Source organism: Balaenoptera physalus (genome assembly GCF_965194825.1).
Source record: "Balaenoptera physalus genome assembly, chromosome: 16".
Classification (NCBI taxonomy): Eukaryota; Metazoa; Chordata; class Mammalia; order Artiodactyla; family Balaenopteridae; genus Balaenoptera; species Balaenoptera physalus.
The window spans coordinates 29,162,804-29,186,546 of record NC_138898.1 but is presented as its reverse complement, the minus strand read 5'-3'; the positions used below and the strand labels follow the sequence as shown (position 1 = coordinate 29,186,546).

Below are 23,743 nucleotides of genomic sequence, written 5' to 3'. Positions count from 1 at the left end.
ATTTTGCATAGTCAGTGCCAATACGTAATGTGTTTATATTAACTCAGTGGCTAGAAGTTGGGCTCTGAAGCTGGCAGCTAGAGTTTGAGTCTCAGCGACGTCACTCATTAGTTGTGTGACCCCATAAAAGTTACACCACCTCTCTGTGCCTTGTCTATAAAACAAGGTCAGTACTATTATTTACCTGGAGTTGTAAGGTATAAAGGGGTTAATCAAGTGCCGACACACAGTAAGCACTAACTATGAATGTTATGTTGCCATCATTATATAACTGTCATTAATATTATTAATAGTCTTATGGAGGGGACATAAAGAAACTAACATTTATTGAGAACCTACTATATACTAGCACGAGACATGAATCATCTGGCAGGGTTATTCTAGGACAAGCATTAGCTTGCACATTTGGTAGAGGAGGAAAGTGGGGCCCCGAGAGGGTGACCTGCTTGTCCAAGATCCCACAGGTGGTGAGGGGTGACCAGACCCCACTGTGCAATGTTTAGGGCAGGAAGACCCAACGCTTAGTGAAGGCCTGCCATGTGCCGAGCACCTTAGCCCCTTTAATCCCCACACTAACCCTAGAGGGGGGCGTCCCCATTGTGCCAATGATCAGCCTGAGTCTCAGAGAGGTGAGTGGTTTGTTCCCGCAGCTACAAAGTGGCAGAGCCGGGATTCAAACTTGGTTTTCTGTTGGAATTCTGCTCAAGCAGGTGTTTGGGTTGCCTTACCCTGACTCCCTCTGAGCCAGGGGAAACAAAGTCTTTGTGTCTATAAAACCCAAGAGAGGACCAAACGCTGAAGTTGCTTCCAAGCCCTGGGGCCCACATGATCTTCTCCCAGGCTCGTGGGCACAGGGACAAACTCACAGAGACAAGGACACTCAACACCCAGAGGGGCCGCTGTTACCCAGAAATCTTTATTACAAAAATATTTTGCAAGCCAAAAAGTTTAAGTTGCAACTATATACAAAATAGGGCCTGTTTCCTTCCCCGCAGTTTGAAAATAAACTCCCAAAACCATGCTCCTTCCATACTGTTGTTTCGACTGCTTCCTTTTCCTGGGGTTTGGTTCACAAGGTATGGGAATCTCCAGGCTGCCAGGCTGAAGCTAAACTACGTGACTTCCTTGGCCTCATTCCTTACTCCCCTTCCAAAATTCAAAATAAAATAAAATTAAAATGGCACCAAGAAAACATTTTTTCAAAATTCTGTGTGTGTGCGTGTGTGTGCTCACATGCGTGTGCTCTCTGGGCAGAAGAGAGGGAGACCAAGGTTTACAAGCCAACCTTTTGGAATCTGGAAATAGCTCGAGCCAGGTGGCTGGGCCACTGTGCTGCTAGATGCCACAGAGAAACTCTGGCTTGTGGGGCCAGAGCTGCCCACATGGCCTGTTGGCTCAGCCAGTTCCTGCATGCCATCATGTAAAACAGATCACCGTCCCCCAGAGAGCTGGGTCTGCCCTCGGCTCCTGGAGTTCCACCTGGAGGACCTGCTGATGGGCAGGATGGCTCAGCTTCTGGCTCTGACAGCCTGAGCCAGGAATCCCTTGGGCATCAAATGGCTGGGCCCAGGGGGCAGTGAAGATTCGCATCTCAGCTCTGAGAGCTGATCAGTTACACGTGAAGACCGAATAAACAGAGCTTGCAACACCTGCTTGCCCTGGGCCCAGCCAGGCCCCCACACTGAATTGGAGGGGTGCAGGGTCTGAGGATAACAGGGTCACGGCCTCTGCCCAACCTCTTGAGACAGAGGGACAGAAGGTGGGTCATTCCTGGCTTCACAGCTGCCCAGTCCTCCTGGCTGTCTTTGATTTATTCCAGTTTGATCTCAACAGGGTTTGGGAGCAGAAATGGAAGATTCCACCTTCAGAGATGAGCTCAGAGAGCTGGAATGGGGAAAAAAGCCAGGCACAGCTTCCTACCCTGCACGGCCCTAAAGTGCTTGTGAGCGATGGAGGGGAGGGATGGCATCTTTCCTCTCCCCTCTGTACAGGTGAGCAGACTGAGCCGTTAGGTCTTGGCCAGATGGAGAAGGAGGCAGCCTGGAGAAGCACGGGCAGGTTCAGACTTAGCACACTGGGGGCTCGGAAGGCAGAAGTACCAGCCTCGTGGAGAGAAGGCTAAGTGTCTCCATGGAGCAGCCAACCTGGAACCTTCTTCCCCACCCTCAAGCCTCTGGGACTGGGAGGGACTCAGTTTCCGCTGTAAGAGAATCCCTCCAGAACAACCGACCGTTCAACCTTAGACTGCACAAGACCCAACCACGCACTTCAACACATGACAAAGAGCCAGGATAACACTGCTGTTGTTTGAAGAAAAATACAGAACAAAACACCACAGATCAAATTTTCTAACACCTCAGTTTCAAGATTGCACATTTCACATTTCTCAATAATTTACAGGCGTCCACAGCGAGAGGTTGTGAGTTAGTGCTTGCTGAAGGAAGCGAGCTCAGGTATGGAAGGGAGAGGTGGGGCCACGTGGAGTATCACCGTTGGAGGTCCTCCAGGTCTCGAGGGCCGTGAAGAAGAGGGGCGTTTTGTCCCTCAGTCCTTGGTGGCGGAGGAGCGCCTCAGACGGTCCTCTCCTCCCCGGGGCTTGTGGCTGGTCAGCGCAGGGAGGGGAGGCCAGGACTGCTGGCCGCCACGGCACCAAGTCTCGGGATGCGCGTCCAGCTTCTTCTCCATGGATGGGCAGTTCGATCTAAAGGGAGAACTTTCCCCAAAGCCCCAGGTGGGTGGTACTGGGAGGAGGAGGTGGGTTTTCTCCCTCCTCACTCTGGAAGATCGGGCTGCAGAGTGTCAAGGAGGCAGTCAGTGGTCTCCAAGACCATGACAAAGACCCACAGTTGACGGACAGAGGCGTGAGAGTTCTTGCACCCCTGATGGCTCTGGCCAGTTCCCAGGTCGGTTCCCTGCCTAGTCTGGCAACATCAGCCTCCATGTGTGGCCACAAAGAGGGGCCATGGCTGCCCTGGAAATGCTGGAGAGCCAGCTGGGTTGGGGAGACAAGAGCTACCCTCACTGTTGGGTCCTGTTCCACCCTGGCCCTCCAGGAATGGGGCTGGCTGTCCTCATCAAGGCTGCCCGCAATGGGGCAGGAAGGCTCATGGGGACAGACCCTAGAGATGGCCACGGCCCTGTTCACTTCCTCTGGACCTGGACACTGGCGTACTCTGAGTAGGATGGCTCAGGCTTGGGGGCTGGCTGCTTGGGGTTCCGGTTGAGGTGGACCATGTCCAGGTCGGCGTAGGTGAGGGTGTCCTCAGACACAGGTGGTGGGCGGGCCTGAATGTTGGCATACTCCGTGTGGTTGTTGGGTTCGTCGGCCTTGGGGGTGGACTTCTTCCCCTTGGGCAGGTTCAGGTCTGCATATGTGATGTCGTTGTTGTCCTGGATCTAAATGAGATGGAGAGAAGGTCATTCTGGAGCCCCCAGCCACTCACTCACCCTCAGTACCAAGTCTGGTTGCTTCTGTCTCTTCTTGGCCTCCACTGGCTCAGCCCTAGTTCATGCCCCCTCTTCTCCGGCCAAGGTCACCTGTCTCCAGCCTCGCCCTTCCAATCAGCCTCCTCCTCACACAGCCTGAAGGGTCTTCCTAACCATCAGTGTAGTCGCCTCACGTCCCTGCTTCAAAGTCACCCCCTCCTGCAGTCCTCGCCTGCCTTTCCCAATGCTCTTTCCTCTGCCTAGAGTGTCCAGCCCTCCTTCTTCTTGTAATGAAACCCAATCCACCCTGTCAATTTCATCCTAAGACCCTCCTCTCAGCTGGGTCCAGAGCTCCGTCTCTGTGCTTCCTCAGTCTGTGCTTCTGCATCACAGCACCCACCACCTAGGGCTGTCTGTGCCTGTTTGGAGGTCTGAGAAGATGCCGACCCCCCAGTGGATGCAGACATTCACTTATTTACTCATTTATTCAAGAAAAATTCACTAGGCATCTGTTATAATGCAGAAACCAAGGCTGACACAGAAGAAGCCCCATGGATGTTAAATGAACGAATGAATGAGTGGTGGATGGATAAATGGATGGCAACAGTTTCAGCCCCGCTCCTGGTGAAGTTGGGGACTGGGGGACAGAAGACAGGGGTGTGTGAGAATGAGGCCAGCAGTGAACAGGAGGTAAATGTTCTGTAGGCAGAAGTTGGAGTGTGAATCCTGGTTCTGCTCTCTCTGGCTAAGGGACTGGGCAGTTCACTTAGCCTCTCTAGGCCTTGGTTTCCCTATCTGTAAAGTGGGTCTAATAATAGTATCTATTGCCAGGGTCACTGGGAGGATCCAATGAGATGGTCCAGGTAAAGCTCTTAGGACGGAGCCTGGCTCGTGTCAAGTGCACATATGTTCAGCATGTGTCAGCTGTCATCTGCCACCTGGCAAACCTGAACCTCTCCCACGTGCTCATCTTATTACCCACAACTGCCGCCTTGAAATTACCCATCATGAATGACATACTTTGCTCCTTCTGTGCCTGGCACCTGCGCTGTAGAAGTGAAGGGGAGCTACCAACACCCATGATCCTACCTGATGCACAAAAATAACTTCAGTCCCTAACAGCTGACAGGCGCCCTGCTCTCACGTGGATCACCCGATTTAGGCCCTATCACAACCCTGCTTGGTAGGAATTATTTACTCTATTTTACGGTGAAGAATCTGAGAGCCAGAGAAGTTAAATGATTGGGTCAAAGTCACACAGCTAGAAAAGAGCCAAGGTCTGCTGGCCTCTAAAGCTGTGGTCCGACGGCCCACAGCACTGGGAGTCCTAGTCACAGGGCTGCAAGCTCCACAAGAGCCTTGCTCACTGCCCAGGGCCTGGCACATAGTAGGTGCTCAGGAAGTCCCAACTGACTGTGAATTCTGTACAAGTTTCAGTGCTCTTTTCGCCGTCATTCTTTCCCTGCAAAGTTCCAGAAAGAACTTCGACTTTGAAAGTCCCAGAAAGTAAAATGATGGGGGAGAAGGCCTTCCTGTCCCATGACTGGAAATGGTCTTGGATTTCTAATCACCACCTGAGCTCATGCCCAGGACCCGCTGGAGGCAGGAAGGGCGGGGTGGGGCTGTGCTGGGTCAGGAGAGTTTTGGCCTAGAAGCACCGTGCCTCTCACCAGCCCTGACTCTCTTCAACAGACTACAGATATGACGATGACAACTGCCAGGGAAATGTCAAGGACAGCTGCCATGTTCTCATTCCAGGTTCAGGGTAGGGCCTGTCTCCTTACAAGGCTCAGAGGAGCCCTCTGCCTCCAAGGTCCGACAGCATCAGCCGGTGCAGACAGGGCCAGAGTTCTCGGAAAAAGGCCAGCCATGGTGCCTTGAAATCCTCTCAGTGATGCTGGGGCGAAAGTGCCAGCTCAAGGGAGCGTGCCCTTGCATGAGGTCATTAATGACATGGGGTCTTCCCATCAGCAAAGGCAGCGCAGTGCTGCGTGTTACCCCGTGTGAGAGGCACAGGGCTGCAAGGGTGCCCCTGGTGGAAGGACTGGCTGGGCACGTGCACGGAGGCTGGATGGCGTGATGAACACTCAGCCCGACTCCAGGGCACCGTTTAGACAGAACACATGGTGGACGGTGCCCTTCTAAGCTGTGCAGTGTTTGGCACTGAGTCAGACAGGCGGGGACAGACTCTCGGTGGTATGATTTCCTTGCATCGACAGGAGTTGCAGATCCTGTTCTAAATTAAGACTCCTTCACCAGGGTGGGCGGGTGCCAGGGGTGGAGGATCCTTGCTTTCCTGAGTCCCCCCTCCCGCTGCTCCAGCTGGGAGAGTCTGTCCCAGCCTGTTCCTGTTTCCCAGGAAGGGCATCTCACCAAGCACCGTACCTGGGCTGTTTCTCTAGTGTTCTTCTCGGGCTCATGCAACCTAAAAAGGAAAGAGACGCACAGATAAAAATACCCTCACTATCTCCAGTGCTCATGCAAATGGATAAGAATAACATTTAGGTTCCACTTCCTATATGGGTGGAGGACATGGATGAGCGATTCCCAACAGAAACACAACTGCTTATCACATGTTTGGACCAAAGGGCTTTTCAGCAATGCACTACCTTTTTTTGTTTAACCTACTTTATCATCAAGGATCTTTAAAAATTATAATACTTGGTGCTGGGGAAGGTGCAGTGAAACTGGCAGGTTCACACACTGCTGGTGGGAGGGGCCGACCGGCACAACGTTTTCTGGAAGCCGCTTGGCAAAGTCAAGAGCTTGGAAGTTGTCCTCATCTTTTGACTCATAATCGCACACTTGGCCGGGTTGGGGGGTGGGATTCAAAATATAGAAAAAGCTTTATGCACAGAGGCATTTACCACAGAATGAGATGGGGGAGGAAGGTTTACGCCTCACAGCTCCACCAACTAGGACTGGTTAAGGAAATTAGGATAGATTTGTAGATAAAGACTTAAAAGGTTTATGAGGAAGTTTTTTTTTTTTTTAAATTACAAATGATTACATTAAAATGATAAGTATAAAAGCAAAATTCTCTGTGGAATGATTTCAATTATGAAAAATGTGTGGATAACACTGGAAGGAAACATAGTAAAATGCTAACAGCAGGGGTCTTTGGGTGGTATTTTTTTCTTCTTTTTAGTTTCCCATGTTTTCCCAATGTTCTATATTATACACATCTAAGTCACCATTAAGAAAGGAAAAGAGAAGGACCAAGTGTTCTGGTTAATCAAAGAAGCTCTTCAAGCACTTGATTCTGTAATTGGAGGCTGTGGCTTGGCTCACTGCAGGGTCACAGTCAAGGTGGTGAGCAAACCAGAGCCACTAGTTCTGCAGGAGTTGTGTAAATTCTCAAGCTGGCCAGTCTGGGGATGTTAGCCTGGATCATGTCAGAAATGAGCAATGGGGCTTGGCAGTGGGGTTATTAATGGATTTGGCATGAGCGCTTGGCTCAGAAAGCAGTTCTGGGGCAGGACGGGCTCCACGTGGCCACAGCAACGGCCCTCCAGGAGCAGGGACATCGTCTGGAGAGGACCATCACTCACTCAGCTCCATCCATACCCCTCCTGCTTCCAACGGGTCTGGCTTCCCACTGCCTTTGGTTCAAGTCCGATGCCTCGCCCTGCTCGTAAGCCCTGTGCAGTCTGTCCCTGGCTGACCTCCCTAGGGGTCATTCACTCCCTCTCCCTCATTCACCCACTTACTCACTCACCCAATATTTCTCAAGGGCTACTTGATGAGGCCCACTTTACATGTCAACAACAGCCTTGAAGAACCCCCTCAACCACTTTTCCTCTTGGTTAAGCTTTGTTCATCCTTCAAGACTCAACTACGTTGTCACTTCCTTGGGAAGGCTCTGACAGCGCTGGGCTGGCTGGGCTGCGGCTCCGTGACAGTTGCAAACTTCTTGCATATTTTCCCATCTGGCTTGTGTGTCTGGCTGTCTGCCATGCTTCTTCACCACATAGGTACGGGTGCTCAAAACTGACTTGGAATGAATGACAATCAGGCTGCCCCAGGGCCTTTGCACACTCATTCCTCCTTGCCTCTTCATCTGATTCACTCCTTCTCTTCCCTCAGGGCTGTTTCAAATAGTTCTTTCTCAGGGAAACCTTCACTGAATCCCAAACTCCATTCTCAGAACACTGGGGCTCCTCTCTCAGAGCAATTATTACAGACCAGAAGCAGTTATCCATTTTTTCATGTCTGTCTCTCCTCCGGTCCCTCATGTCTCAGTGAATGGCATTGCTGTTACTCATCCCTGTGCTCGGCTAAGGAAGTGGGAATCACCCCTGATTCTCCTCCCTCCTCCTTTAAAACCTGTGTCTAATCCACTGCAAGGTTTGTCGACTCTGCCTGCAAAGTACTTATCGAACCCCTCCACTCCGTCATCACCACCATCCAGGTTTAAAATTTCTGAGGAGCCTCTGGCGTCTCTGCTCTATTCCTGCTCTGCCTGCACTCCACTCCCCACGTGTAAAATGCATCTGCGATGTCATATCATTTTTCTGCTTAAAACCCTCAACTCCTTCCCACCACGCAGTGAAATCCATCTCCGAGTCCTGACTGCCTGGCCTGCGTGATGTGCCCCCACCAAACGCTCTAGTCCTCTGTCTCCACCCTCGATCACTCAGCTCTGGCCCCCTTGCCTCCTCCACGGTCTGTGAACACGTCCAACTGCTCCTGCCTCGGGGTCTTGGCACTGGCCATTCCCTCTGCCTGGTCCACTCTTGCCCCCGATATTCCCATGGCTAGAGCCTTCTCGCCCCTCAGCTGTCTCCTAAATGTCCCCTCCTTAGATGGCCTTCCCTGACCGCCGACCGCACACCCACCCCCTGCCCCCACAACCTCTGCTCTGCGCCTGACTTTGTGTTATTCAGTCAGTGCCTGCAGCACGTCGTGTATTAACCTCCTAGCTTGTTTGGTAACTTGCCTCCCTGTGGACCACGAGCTCCATGTGGGCAGGGACTAGGCCCGTGTCATTCACCACCGGAGCCCTGACACCTAGTAATGGGCCGGTGCACGGTTAGCATGCCATAGATGTTTGTTGAATGAATGACTGAATGAATGAACATCTCTCCCATGGGATCAAAAGTGCCACGAGACCAGGGCTAGTGTCTTTTTTGCTCCTCTTTGCAATCCCCCAGCTTAAGGCCTGGCGTTCAATCCAGATGAATAAATGAAAGAGTCAGGGAAGCCTTAAATATTCCAAGAATAAATTCAGTGAATGTCTGACAAGTGAACAAATGGCCGACCGAATGAACCCCAGTGCCCAATTAAGGGAGCAGAGCCACATTTTTCTCTCATCTGAGCTGGGGAAGATTACAACGTTCTCCTGTACGTTCCTAACCTAGGGAGTTAGAAATAGCCAGTCCCCCCACTGGCCCTGCAACCTGATGGGCCCTTTGAGCTCAAAGTGGCGGCATTTACCCCTCCCTTGCCCCGCCCCCTCCCGGGGTGCTGGGCTGTTACCCATGCCAATGTCCTCTGGAAAGCGTCTGACCCCAGTCAGCCTAGCTGAAGCTGGCGGCTGCATGGGAAAGCGCCATTACCGCTCACTAGCTAACGCTTTGGCTTAGAGAGATGAAAGGGAGCAAGTGATCTCACGGCTCCCTCGGTAGGCTCATGCTGGAAAAATAAAAAACAGGCAGAAAACGGCTGGCTTCTCTGGGGAAGAAGAAACAGGCAGCAAGAGGCACTGGATCAGTGATGAAAAGCCTCAGCTTCAGCGTCAGAGAAATCTGGTTGACTCGTGGTTCAGCACTTACTAACTGTGGGACCTTGGGAAGGTCACACGACTTCTCTGAGCCTCAGTTTCCTCAACCACAACATAGGGACAATAATAAGCTTCTAGAGCAGGGGTTCTCAAAGTCCAGCTCGGAAGCAGCAGCACCAGTGCCACCTGAGAACTTGTTAGAAATACAAATTCCGCATCAGAAACTCAGGGGGTGGGGCCAGTAATCTGCATTTTAACAAGCCCTCCAGGGAATTCTGCTACACACTCAAGTTTGAGAACCTCTGTTGAATTAAACTGGGACAATAGTAAATCATAGGATTTTTGCAATAATTAAATCATCAATGGGCTAATATAGGTAAAATCATAGATCTGTGCCTGGAACACAGTGAATGCTCAATAAATGTTAGCCGCTGATGCTGTTGTCATTATTATTGACACACCCCTTTTCTTCCAGAAATGTATTGTCTAACTGAGGAGATGACATGTAAAAAATAGTGACAACAATAAAAACAAAACAAAAAAGAGAGATCCTTCCATATTTGGGGCTGTGAAGCCACTGACAGGGAGAGTTTTAGGGATTCAGGAAGTTAGAGATCGGGGATTGCTGTGGTGGTTTGGGATGGCATTTGCTCATTCATTTATTCAACAAACCATTACTGAGCACCTATTCCATTCTGGGCATGGTGCCAAGTTCAGCAGCAATTAGCAGTGAACGTGAGGGAAGTAATCCCTGCCTTCAAGAGGGGTGGGTTATACTATGGGGACAAGTGCAGAGACAACTTGGACACACAGGGGTGTCCATCCAGGGGCATCAGGAGAGCTCCCAGGAGGGGCCTCTGTCCCTGGAGGAGGTAACACCCTTGCTGAGCCCAGAAGGAAGAGCAAGAGGTAACCAGGGAAAAGGAGGGGCGCCTAAACTAGCTTCCATGTGGTACAACTCCAGGGGGCGCTGTTCAGAGCCTGCTGTGACTGCCGCCCCCTGAAGCTGTGCAGACCCTGGGTGGTTCAGGAGCAGGGGTGGGGAGCACATCTCAGGGAGAGAGGCCAGCGCACAGGGCGAGGAGAGCGAGGATGCAGCGTGAGGGAGGAGGTGAAGGGGGGCAGCGTTGGCTGAGCCACGGAATGTGAGCTCCAGGAGTGGCTGGAAGTAAAACTGTCCAACGCAGCAGGGCTGGACCACGAGGGGCTTGAGGGCCTCAGGAGAGCATCTGGACTACCTCGAGAGCCACAGGGAGCCACTGAGGGGTTTTAGGCAAAGGATGGAAGCTGAGCCTTGCCCTTGAGAAGAGTGTACTTGGGTGGGAAGTGTGACAGGTGAAGGCCCGGCAACAGGAAGCACGTTTCCCTGGGGGCAGTGAGGAGCCTGGTTTTGCTGGAGTGGTGGCTCTGTTTGTTCAGGGATGGGGAAGCCGGGAGGCTGGCCAGGGCTCAGAGCAGGAAGCCACCTGTGGAGGTCAGAGCAGAAAGCAAGGCTCTCTCCCAAGGGCACCACAGACTCCCGCTGTGGGGCAGGAGGGACACATAGTGTTTCTCAGGGCCCTTCAGACAGGTCAGATGCTCTTGCTGTGTACAACCGCAGTGCCTAGTATTTCCCCCCTACATCTGTGGTCCCCAACACAGGACACAGCACCCCTATGCCCCCAACCTTGGTATTGTCCTTGACCCTACAATCCATCAGCAAGTTCTCTTGGCTCTACCTCCGAAATATATCCGGAATCTGACCATTTCTAAGCCCATCCCATCACCCTGGTCTAGGCCACCACCATCTGCTTGGACTACTGCAGCAGCCTCTTCTCTGGCCTCTCTGCCTCCATCCTCACCTCCATTAGCTTGGTCCACACAGAGTGTTCAGGGTGATACTTTTAAAACAAAGTCAGATCATCTCCCTCCTAAGCCTCCTCATCCAACTGGGAGTAAAACCCTAAGTCCTAACAGCTACAGGCCCTAGACCCCTGGCTTTTCCTCCAGATCCTCAGTTCTGCTTTGCAATTCTGAAATCCACAAAGTTCTAAAAATATCAAAAGATTTGCAAAACCCATTTGGTGGCAAAACCTGTCCCGAACCAACATGAAGCTATTTATAGTTTGTATTTATCGTCCTTGGTGTGGATGTTCATGTTTCCATGCAGGTACCTTCACGTGGTAGATGATGGGGTGCTGCCTCTACTCCGCTGGGGTGAATGTCGGGGGCCTTCCCCAAAGCTGCAAAGTCTGGATTAGTCACCCATCTGCTGCATGGGCCACAGCTAAGGTACGTGGGCCTGCACCTCCTGACATCATCCCTTCCTGTCCCTTCACTCCTCTGCTCCAACTGCTGGCCTCCCCCATCCTCCCGGCACTGCCCACCTCGGGCCTTTGCCTCGCCTGCTCTCTCCCCCAGCGTGTGTCCCCTCACAGGTCCCCAGCTCCAGGTCCCTGCTCATATGTCCTCTTCAGAGGAGGCCCTGCCCCTGCCCTCCCTGCCCCAAGTCTCCATCCCCTTGCTGTGTTTGATTCATCACCACCTGACAGGGCATTATACTGTTTTGCCTCCAGGCTTACTGCCTGCTTCTCTCACTGGCATCTGGGCCTCATGAAGGCCCAGACTGATTCTTGTTCACTGCTGTATCCTGAGTGCTCCGAACAGAGCTGGTGCACAGTACAGACTCAGCAAAAATCACCGATAATGTGAATCAACAAACTAATGTACCATCTGTGATGTAATGTCATCGGCTTAGCTTCTGACCAGGTCACGGGCTTCAGGAGGGCACAGATGCTTCTATCCTACTCATGCCAGCATTGCCAGGGCCGTCTGTGCCAAAGCACTCAATGAATATTTAGTGAACGAAGGAAAGAGCAAAGTATACAATTTGGATTCGGGGGCAGAATGTGCAGGAGGTTTCTGCCACAGTCCAAATGGGATTTGATAAGGGTCTCACTGTCTGTGGACAGCAAGCAAGAAATCAGTGCCTCTGTGTGCAGAAATCCCCTCAAATCCCCTCATTTGAGATAGGAATTAAAGATGGACCTGGTGAGAAGAGCTTACAAAGGAAAGAAATAGAACGGTTGACTGGCGCAGGAGTGAGGGTCAGTGGGTGTGCATTATGCTTTGCAGTTTTGGGGGCAAACAACAAAATAACTACAAAATCACCCTAGCGCAGTGATGTACTTACCGTGTAGAAGAAGTGGAGCCCTTGGCTGAAAGAGAGAAAAAACAAAAGCCAGTTATTTAACCTAGAAACACACTTTTCTCACGTAACTTTGTGTGTGTGTGTGTGTGTGTAGAGGGGGAGACAGAGGTTTACCTCAAAGGATGTTGGGAGGAATAATTGAAATCACCTCTAAACCACAGGAAACCCCATGTCCACCCCACTGGGGTGGGTGGCCCATTATCTTCCATGGAGGAAGAGTGAGCTGGGCCTTCCTGCTTTCCCATCTCTGGGAATTACCAAAGGTCAGATCCCAAAGCAGCCTTCAGCCTGGGAGAGGTCAACTGCCCTACCTCTGTCTGAGCCTCACTTCCATGCGTCACACACCTTACCAGAGACCCTACAGCAAGCCTGGGTCCCCATCAGGGCCCTTCACTGCTGGAGAACAGGTTTTAGCAGGTCTGCTAGGTAGGGGAGTAAGTGTGAATCCCACTTCTGCCACCAACTCACTTGCTGTGTGACCCTCTGTGGGCCATTTCCCCTCTCTGAGCTTGGATTTCGGTGCTCTAACTCACAGGGTTGGGCTGGACACTCATTTTCATCTCACCACTTTCCAAAAAAGGATCTTGGGAGGAAACAAAGGGTCCATCTGGCTCAGAGATTTTAAGCCTGTGATATGGGGCATCCCACAGAGAAGCCACTAGGGTTCAGCCACCATTTGACTCTCATTTTGCTGTAAAATTGTAATTAAAAAGCAACACGCACAGGCAAATGTGCTCTGCACCCCATTTTAACAGGCTGGAGGCTGCCACAATGCAAGAATTCTCACTGCCAGATTAACGCTTGGTGCCTGGGCAGGTACTGGATTTTTAGGTGAGTGGCACCAGTTAGATGCTGCAGCTCAGCATCTAACATTTGAATGGAGGCTGATGGGTTGCCAGGTGCTGGGTCATGAGTCATCTCAGGGAGTCCAGTGACGGGACCAATCATCTCCATTTTACACCAAGGACACTGGATGACTCCCTAAGGTCACACAACTGGTAAGTGATAGAGTTGAAATTAGGATATTTCACTGTGAGTATGAGGTAGAGGATGGTAGATACCTCCAGGGACCAATGAGGGAGAAGGGGTGTCTCCTTAGGATGGAGGTGAAGTGCAGAGTGGTCTCAAACATAGTCCCTGGAGACCCACTGTCCAGGTGTGAATCCTGGCCTCAGCACTCACCAGTTGTGAGACCCTGAGCAAGTTTTATAACTTTCCCATGCCTCAGTTTCCTCATCTGTAAAGTGGGGTTAGGTCTGTGAACAGTGCCTGGCACATCAGAAGATCTGACTGAGGGCCAGTTGTCACTGTCTCTAGAGCCTATGTGTGAGAGCTGGGCTCTGCACACAAGCAGACGCACCACTCAGGGCTGGGTGGCCTTCACCAGCATCTACAGTTCCCCAACCCCCCTCCCCCCTCCGGAACGCTGGGTCACTGATGCCCTGGCCCATGGTACTGAGCTCACATGTGCCGGAGCCTGACGTGGTGGCCAGGGATGAGGCTCCAAAGGGGACTGGGACACTAGTGAACGCTCCATCCAAGGGCTGGCTTGTCACTCTTGGTGGGCAACAGACCCTGCTTCCCCACCTGAGGAGGAGTCCTTCCTGTGCCGGGGCTCCAGGAATGTCAGGGAAACCACCCTGTAGATCATCTGGCAGAACCTCTCCTGGATTCCAGATATGCAGGCCCTGACGCCAGCCCTCCTGGACGGGAGCTGGAGGCTCAGGCAGTGTCTCAGAGCTGAGTCCCTCCAGCCAGCCCAGCGGGGAGGGAAACTTGGGGACCAGAGGAAAGGGGGTGCAGGAGGGGTGCGTGGCTGATGCACAACATGCCTGTTGAGCTCTGCCTGGAGGTCTGGGCGCAGAAGCACAGCTCAGGACCACACTTTATAAGCTGCGGCATGTGGTGGGTCACAACCAGCATTTTTAAAAGAATATAGTACAAAATATGACAAAAAGGAAAATATCAGAGTTCCAATTTTATAGATGGGGTGTGTGTGCATTGGGTTGAGACATGCAATGTATTTCTATCACTTGTAGCCGAAAAAGTTTCAGAAACACTGGCTTAAAATAGTCTCCTTCAAGAGTGGGAAGGAGAACATGTATCTTTTTAGGTCTGAGAATGTGTCAGAGGGGCCGTTTCACATGAGCTTGTTTGTTTCATAACTATCCTCCAAGGCAGGCACTGCCACACCCATTTTATAGGTGAGGAAATGGAGGCTCGTGGAGGCCAAATTGTTTAGAGCATAAAACAAGGGTCTGGAACCCTAGTTTGTCTGACTCCAAAGTCAGAGGTCTGGCCACAGTAACAACTACACACACACACACACACACACACACACACACGCACACACGTGCTTGCCCACGCACGTGCATGAGCATGCAAACAAGGGGACAATGTCCTGGATTTGAACTTATACCCTCCTGCTGCAGTCAAAGGCCACACATCTTGCCACAGTGAAGGGAGCTTTCCAGGGAGATGGCTCATGTTTCCAGGCTCATGTACAATACTGACGACGGGAGTTAACATTTATTGAGCACTTGCTGTGTGCTGGGCATCTTACTAACACTGTACCCACAGTCAGCCATTTAACCCTCCCAACGGCCTCAGAAGTAAGTTGTGGTATTATCCCCACTCCCTTCTAGCCTCCTGCCAGGGTGCTGGGCATGTAACCTAGACAGGTAAGGGGAAAGCAGAAGTCTGCCCGGGGCTCCTGGGAAACACTGTTTCCTCCCTGAGACCCTCTTGCCACCCTGGCATCTCCCTGCTTCCCACCTTGGTAGTGGTCCTGTGAGGATGTGAGGCCTGGAGCAGTGATGGCTGCGGGGGTGCTGACCCACTCAGATTCCAGCCTGGGGAAGGGCCCACACAGCCATGGCACTGTTACCTTTGGACTTCTTGTTACCGGGAGTAACTGGACATCTTTATGGCTTAAACTGTGTGAGGCCTCCCCCTCTGGGAAGGACAGCCCAGGGGCAAACTCATGAGGAGGAATTGAGGAAAGTACCCACCTTTCTTCTGTCTGATTCGGAGGAGGTAGAGGGCGGCGATCAGCAGGGCCACCAGCAGGGCACACACTACGCCCACCACGATGAAGATACTGTTCCAGTTGTCAGCCTTGTCTAGGACCACACAAAATAGAGGCTTCTTGTAGGAAAATTTAAAACAAAAAAAAAGGAAAACCCACTGCCCCTATTCACCACGAGGCAGGCTTCATTAACTGAAAACATCTGGCTCAGACATTTCAGGCCACATGGGCACGTCCATGGGTCTGCACACACCTCTCCTCATGGGTTACCCACCGGCAGTGCAAAAACCGTGCCGAGGTAACAGAGGGGAAACGCTGCCATCAGCCTCGGAGAGGCCCAGCTGCAGGGCATGGGCGGGAATCTCCCTCCTGAGGAACAGACACATGTTCCTCCTCATCTGAGTGAGCCGTGGAGCGGCCACACAGGGGCGCGGGTCTGCCCGGAACTCCTAATCGTAGCTGGGGCATCACACAGCGCAGGGGGCAGGGGTGGCGAGGAGTGGCGGACGTGCGTCTGGACATGCAGAGCCCCGAGGCTGTGCCCTGGTCTGTGCCCAGGGCCTGGGCCTAGGAGCGCTGAACCCAGGACATGGGACACGGAGACAGGGCAGGGGTGGCGCCGGGCACAGGCAGGGGATCCCACATGAGGGCACAGTGGGAGGCCAGGAGCAGGTCTCAGACACATGGGTTCCAATCAATGCCCTTTGTTGTGTGACCTTGAGCAGGTCATTTAAACCCCCCTCACACACTGGCTTATGTTACTGAGGCCAATAGTAATCTCTACCTCATTGGATAGCTCTGAGGATTACCTAACCAAACCAGCTCGCACATCAACCAGCTAACTCACTCTTTCATCCTTTCTAAAAGTATTTCTTGAGTGTCTACTGCATACCCAGCCCTGAAGCTACAATGCTGCGACAGCTATGGTCCCAGCAGCTGAGACTCAAAGCTGGGGGGGTCACCAGGGTCACCTCCCTCAACATTGCCAGGGGCAGGCGGAGCAGCCCAGAGACGGGCACTGACTTGTCTAAGCTCCCCAGAAAGACTGTGACAGGCAGAGTAGATCCACACAACCTGTCTCCAAGGGCAGGGCTCATCCTGTGAAAACCAGCGATTGGTGGCACCAAAGGGCACCGTGACAGGCCTCAAGGCTTCTTTAGAGCTGTTCCCTTGAAGGATGCACGAAGGAAGGAAATGGACTCTATTCTAATCCATTCAAAGGGTCGCTACGTACAAGCGTACAGGTGATGGAACATTCCACAGTGGTACCAAAACGCCAACTAGGTGCTGCCGTTTTGAAGAAAGAAGGGAGACACATCGACAACAGGTTGGATGGGGGCTGACACCTTTCACTCTCCCAGAAGGGTGGCAGCATCACCATCACCTTAAATGGGCCTAGAAATGTTTCCTGGGAATCGTCCCACAGAAATAGCTGCTCATGTAACAGAATATGTACAAGGACATTTAGTGCAGCATTGATTTTACTTGAGATAAGCCGCAGACACCCTGAAGCTCCCATCCCTACTCCTAGTGGGGCACCCTTGCGATGGCAGCCAGGGAGACAAGGCCCAGGTAAGAAAGAGCAAGCCGGAGGGAGGTGGGCGGACATGGAATGGTGAACACAATTACTGTTAGTGAAAGAAAGCAAGAGGCAGGACGCCATGGACAGGACGATCTCTCTCCTTCCCTACTTTCTTTCTTTCATGGATATTTATGTCAAAAGATCTATAAAGAATATGCCGAACTCTAACAAGTGGTCACTCTTGGGGGTGTGGGGTTTGGGGGTGGAAACTCACTCTAAAGTTCTATTTTACATCTATCCACTTCTCGATTGTTCTATAAAAAGCATGAATTACTACCTTTAATATTAAAAAAAAGGTAAAGAACTGGGTCAGTTGGAGTGGAGGCCTCACCCAGAGGTTCGTCTGCATCCTGGTTCTTCTGGGGAGCAGAGGCCTCCAGCGTATGGTTTTTGGTGACCGCCGGCTGCCCATCATGCTCCACCTGGCAGGTGAGCAGCACAGCCTCCCTGTGGGCAGATGAGTTCACCAGGAGCCAGCTCGTCCGGTTAAAGGTCCCGTCCTTGTTCTCTGTGAGGGTTGAGGCCATGTCTATTCGGGACACATTTCCGTTCTCCAACCAGGTCAGCTGTAGGCGCTGGGGGTAGAACTTGCTCACCTGGCAGGTGACATTCAACTGGTTCCCCGCCATGGGGTGCTGGGTAATCGTCAAGGTAGGCGGAACTGAAACAGCATAGGCAGAAGCTCTGACCTTATGGAACCAGCAGGTCACAGGAGAGGGGCTGGATAACAGCTTGCAGCACAGCAAGGGAGTCACCAGAGGACAGAGTCAGGCATGCAGCAGGTGCTCAAACACCGAGGGTCTCTTTGCATATAAATGAAATCATAAGCACACTGCAGGGCACACAGTAGGAGCTCAAGGACTGGGCTCCTATTAGGATAATGATGTGTGTCATCTACAAGCACAGCCCCTGGCATGCAGTTGGAATATAATAACTGCAGCAAAATATATGAAATCACCAAGCACATAGGGGCCTGGCTTATAGTAGGAGCTCAGTCGTTGGAGAAACAATTGATAAAGTAAAGGAAACTACTTAGCACAGTGCTTGGCACATGAGGGGTGTCCACCTGGCCGCTGCCATTAAAACAGCATTTAGTGAGCAGCTCCTCTAGGAGCCCGGGGATGGGGCAGGACTGTCAGGAAGTAGATTCCAGGCAATGTGAGGCCTGGAGCAAAAAGCAGGGCGGAGGAACAGGCTGGGGCCTTGAGGGCAGGTGCGGGCTTAGGCTGGCATGAGGGGCATCTACCTCGGATGGTCTCAGACAAGTTGGCTGTCCCACGAAGAGGAGGGTCTCCCTGCAGGGTGATGTGGGTCACCTCGCAGATGACCTGAGAGCGAACATCCCCCGGGGCCAGCACCACCTTGGTTGTGCTGGAGATGCTGTAGGAAACGCTGTTTCCCTCTGGTTCCACTTTGGTCTGGGAGGCTGAGAGCTCATTGCCATTTTTGAACCATTTCAGGGAGATGTTTCTGGGGGAGAACCCGTGGGATTTGCAGGTGAAGCTCACTGTCTGCTCAGGTGTGACCCTCACTGCGGGGCCTGATACCACAGGAGGAGAGGGTTTGGCTACAAAAGGAACATTTATAAATGATGAACATGATTGTAATTATCATCACTAATGATAAAAATGTGACACCGTTAAGAACCACCGCACATATTATTTTTTAAATTCTTCAAATAGTTCTGGGAGGGCAGTGTCATCATGCTCATCTGACAGAGGAGACACACAGGTTCCCAGAGGTGACTCTGAGTCAGGGGCAGGGCTGACATTGAATTCCAGGCCTGAGTTCAAAGTCCACCTTCTTACATCAGCCAGGTGATTTCCCACCAGTTTGGGCAAAGGAACAAAAGTACTGATTGGTCTTACACTCCTGTTAACTGTTCCTAGCTGGGCTCCCCCTGGAAAACTTAGGTAAGTTCGGAGAAGTGTTTACAGAAGTAAATGCAGGGGAAGCAGGGTCATAGTGGGACCACATGAAAGCTGAACCAGGCTGGCCATCCAACGAGAGGTGGCCATGGCACCTCCCAGCTCCTCGTCTGTGAAAGGGGACAGCATTATCCTTCCCGGGCTGCAGTGAGGGTTAAATCAGGCAGTGGGAGCATTTTTGCTGTGAGTAAAACACAAGATGATTCGCAAAATTAAACAAACACAGATCTCTCTTTAACCCAGACTGTATTTATATCCAGAGCTGTCCCTTCAGGTATCTATGAATTTACTGCATAGTTTTCATTCTTTCCACAAATATTCCAGTAGGACTAATGTGCCAATCCTTGAATTTGAAAGGAAGGGAGCAAAGGGATGTTTTTCTGAATCTGGGTTCTTCTCCTGGGTCAGTTTTAGGTTGAAACAAAGATCACTGAGTGCTAAGAAACCAAAGGTGGTGAATTTCTTAATCGTTATTAAATCAGAAGAGACATAGACACAGGCCTATGAAGCAGCAGAAGCACCTCTTGTGTCCTGAAAATGTACACAAATCAGCAAATCAAAAGTATGGGCAGTTTCTCCCTGTAGAAGGGCCCTCCAGGGTGTCTCCAAATTGTTCGTTATTACGTAACACCTCCTGTAAAAGTTGGCAGACAGCAACTATTATAAATATTTGCATTTGTAAATATTTAACGTGCTTCCTAAAACTCATCAGACATTTTGAGGACATAGTAAGGAGGTGTTACTTGAATAAATCAAGTCATAAAAACACCAGCATCCTGGACGTAACTAAAGGGAGCAGATACTGTGATCAGTTAGCACTTATAGAGAGTTTTTGGGAGCCTGATGCTGGGCTGATCCCTCTAGGAACCTCAGCTCTCTCATTCCCCACATCAGGCCTGAGAGGGAGGCTCGAGAGTGCCCCCATTTATGGGATGAGGCTCAGGGAGGATGCAGCTGGCCAAGGGCACCCAGCGAGGAAAGGTCAGAGCTCATCTCACTGCACACAGGACTGACTGATTTTAGGGTCTCTGATCTTTATTCTTAAGCCTCAGCGTCTGATTCTAGACAAAGTGGATAAAGCACCACCTGGTAAGATGAGTGAGGATGTATGTAAAACACAGAGCCTGGCATATAGTTGCTTAATCAATAACACAATAACATCTTAATCATAAGATCTGGTCATTCCTAGGTCTGAAACTATGTATTTATTCTCTAAGTAAGAAGGCAAAACAAAAGTATTATGGAAAAAGCAAGAAAAGTCTCAAACCTTGTTCCCTGCAGTTGCCATGAAAAATCCACATGAATAAAGGAGTAGGAAACCACCAAATTATGATTCTCTCCCTCTTTTTAAAAATAATCCCCTCAGGGAAAAATTTGGGGGAACTGGTTTTCAAAACACACAAGGGATCATAGGCATTTTCCTGCAGGTCAGCCCTTTACAGAAGCTGGAAGCATTTTGAAAGAAGGGAACACAGACTTGGTCAGTGTCACTGTGGTGTACTGAGGCAGGAGGGCTCTGGGCTGAGCAGGGAGTGTCTGCAGGGATTCTAGCACCTGTTTACACACACACACGTGTTTAAAATATGGGAAAGTTTCCCCAGAGGTAAAGCTCGGGTCTGAACAGGGTGGTCTGAGTGGGCAGGAAGCCCCTCTCAGCCCAGATGAGCTCACTGGGGAGGTGTCTCTGCCTCTCCACTCAGGCTGACTTCTTTGGGCCTCCTAAGAGCTGTCACCGTCACGGGCTATTCTGAAGCACCCACACCCGGAAGAACTGTTCTTACAACTCAGGCACCACGGGGGACCCACCTTCGTCAGGGAAAAACCACAGTCTTCCCTCTGTGACCTCAGAGAACACGTGACTCAGGGCTCCTCTATCCTGGCTGGGCAACAGCATCCTCTGCAGGAGTTAAAACACTCACCTGCCCAGGCCCACATCTGGCCAATTAAATCAGAATTTCTAGGGTGGGGACAGGGTCTGGGGAGCGCTTCACTGTCTCCCAGGTGATTCCAGTGAGCAGCTGAGGTTGAAAGGCACCCAGTCCCACCCCAACCCCAGCTGTACTTAGTCCTGGAGGGAAAGTAACCCATCTGAGGTCCTCTGGCTCTGGCACATCAGAGCTCACGTTGGTGGAACACGTTCTGGGTGCCAGGCTCTGCTCTAAGCTCTCGACATGTATCCTTCATTCAGTCCCTGCAGCAGCTCTGTGAGGGCAGTGCTGTCACTGATGGACGAGGACACTGAGCCCTAGTGTGGAGAGGGACTCGTCAGAGGTCCCAGAGCTGGGACGGGGCAGAGCTGGGATGGGGGCCCAGGCAGGGGGGGGCTCGGACCAGGCTCTCCACTGCTGTGCACTGAGCTCAGTGACACCCAGCCCACTCCATCCAGGGCTTCCTAGATCCTCTCCATCATCAAAGACTCCTGAAAGGCAGCGTGATTACCACCATTGCACAGATGGGGAAACTGAGGACTAGAGGGAACTGAGACGTGCCCAAGATCACACAGCCTGGGAGGCCAGCACCATCACTCCCTGAGGGGCTGTCCTGTCACCAGGTCATTGTACCCTCAGGACATCCTGCAAAGGCTGTGTGATTATCCTCTTTCTACACGTGAGGAAATGGGGCCCAGTACAGGGAACTGGGTCACAGCCTCGACTGGGGGGCCCCTACTCTGTGCTGGTGATTTAGACAGAGCACCTCAAATCCTTCCAACTCTCCTGAAAGGAGAACATGATGATCACCATTTTACAGATGAGAAAACTGAGGCTGAGAGAAATGAAGGGACTGTCTCCTCACCCGCCCACCGTGTTCCAGAAGTATTTCCTGTCGCCTCCAAGCTTTCATGTCCATCAGCAGAGCAAGCGCCCCCACCTTCACAAACCCCCACACTGACCACCACCCTCCCCTTTTTTCCCTCTGAGATTCTTGACTTCAAGCAACTACAGGGAGGAGTGGCTTCTGAGTGCCCAGGCCTGGGGACCCTGTAGCAACAAGGGAAGACGTGGGCTCCTGACCCCTGAGTCTAGAATATGAACTCTTGCTCACGCGGGGCCCCCAGCACCTGCTAGGGAACACCTCCCCTTCCTCCTCCTCAGTCTGCAGAGCCAGGAATGGGCGTGCATGGTGCTGCTGGGATTGCAGTGGTCCCTCTCTGTGCTGTCCACGCTATACTTCCTGGAGCTGCTCCCGCATGAGGTCTAGTGAAGGAGCAATATCACAACAGTGGTGGAAAAACGATTCCTGGTGCTTTTAAGTGTGTCTTTTAGGAACACGTTCAGGACATCATGAGACACTGTAGTATCTGTCTGATCTGGTTGTAAAGGTAGTCCTGCCTCTCACACAGGACTTTTCCTCATAGTTATTACTGAAGAACAGAACAATACAGGATTTTATAGGAGAGGGCTGAAGCTTTCTCTACACTTTGACCAGCACAGCGGGGTATGCAGAGAGCAGGGTGTGAGTCAGGGTGCTGGGGGTTCAGTCTTGGCTCCCCTACCTGCTCGCCAGCCACACCCCTTTCTGAGCCTCAGTGTCCTTATCTGTAGAAGGGAAAACAGACAGCCCTTCCTTCTGAGCACTGGTCATTGGGAGCAAAGGCCATGAGGAAGATTCAGCGTCTGTCAGGCTGCTGTTCCCTGGCCCCCTCCCCTCGCCCCCTTCTCATCCAGGGAATCCTCTGGGCAGGCGGCCTGGAGAGGAGGGTGAGCCGCCTCCTGGCAGGCAGCTGGTCTGAGTGGTGGAGGAGCCACTTACTAGCTGTGATTGGCTGAGCAAGGGAACCACCATCTGGGAAGTTTAGTAATAGCTGCAAAGTCAGGATAAAGGCACCTTCCCTATGTCCAGGGGTAATGGGGAGATTCGATTGCTACCACATCTAGGAGGGAAATCTGGCAATATCCACACAAATTAAAATACACATAGTCCATGATCTAGCAATGCCACTTCCAGCGGGCATCTCCCACTTGAGTAGAGTGATGCAGGACAAGATTATCCACTGCAGTGCTATTCTAATATCCTAAGTTTGGGAACAACTTGATATTTGTCAACAAAAGACTGACAGACGCTGTCTCCATATGCTGAGCGCTTTGCAGCTGTTGAAACACTGGGCAGCTCCAGGTGCTGATATGGAATGAGGGATTTGTGGCTAAAAATAGGGAGAGGTTCCCAGTCACCTTGGGCCTCAGGGCCTGAATGTGAGGGGCATTCTGAACCTTGGGGAAACCTATGAAAAGGCTCCCTGTTCAATGGCTAATTCAAGGAGCTTTTATCTTGTCCCCTCTATGTGCCAGGCTCTTCCATGAAACCAGTTCCAATGGTGGTGCAGGAGGGAGCCTGGCCCGGAATCAGATCGGGTTCTGGGAGGATCCCCTCACTGACCATGTGGCTGTGGCCTAGGTCCCTGTCACGTCTTGACCTCAGGCTCCCCATGTGTACGTTGGGGGTTGCACAGGATGGTGTCTAAAGGTCCCTCCTGTGTCACAGTCCAGGATTCAGGAGTCAGAAAGAGGATCCAGGGTCTTTGTCAGAAAACTCTAAATAAGCACCTTTGCTGCCTCAATGGGGCAGCCCCTAAGTCACCCACATGGGGAACCTCTTTCCTGGGGAGGGACATTCTGAGATGACCCAGCTCTGCTGGGAGCCTTCAGTGACTCTGTGAGTCAGTCCCTGAATCACAGGAGGGTTTTCCCAACAGACCCCCAGGAAACACCCAACCTCTGGGCATCTCCTCTAGCCCAGGCCATCAGAGTAAACACTGAACCTGTGCTGTAAGAATTTCTTCTCAGTGTGATGTTTCTGAATAGGAAATAAAGAAACCCTGCCCTGGAGAGACTTCTCTTTGGAAGGGGAAAGAACATAAGTTTCATGGGAG

General features: G+C 51.7%; 1 protein-coding gene across 3 annotated transcripts in view; it reads right to left on the bottom strand.

Moving 5' to 3' along the window:
- Positions 1-895: 895 nt before the first annotated feature.
- Positions 896-23,743, bottom strand: part of SIRPA (signal regulatory protein alpha) — a 42,660-nt gene continuing 19,812 nt past the window's right edge. For 2 of the 3 annotated variants that reach the window (XM_082428539.1, XM_082428540.1), the window contains exons 4-9: positions 18,195-18,515; positions 17,280-17,609; positions 15,350-15,460; positions 12,321-12,345; positions 5,812-5,851; positions 896-3,396 (exon numbers count right to left, since the gene is read on the bottom strand). In XM_082428539.1, the coding sequence (XP_082284665.1) occupies positions 3,142-3,396; positions 5,812-5,851; positions 12,321-12,345; positions 15,350-15,460; positions 17,280-17,609; positions 18,195-18,515 (1,082 nt within the window). In that variant the 3' untranslated portion in view covers positions 896-3,141. The remainder of the gene's footprint in view (positions 3,397-5,811; positions 5,852-12,320; positions 12,346-15,349; positions 15,461-17,279; positions 17,610-18,194; positions 18,516-23,743) is intronic. The other variant, XM_082428541.1, reaches the window with a different exon arrangement.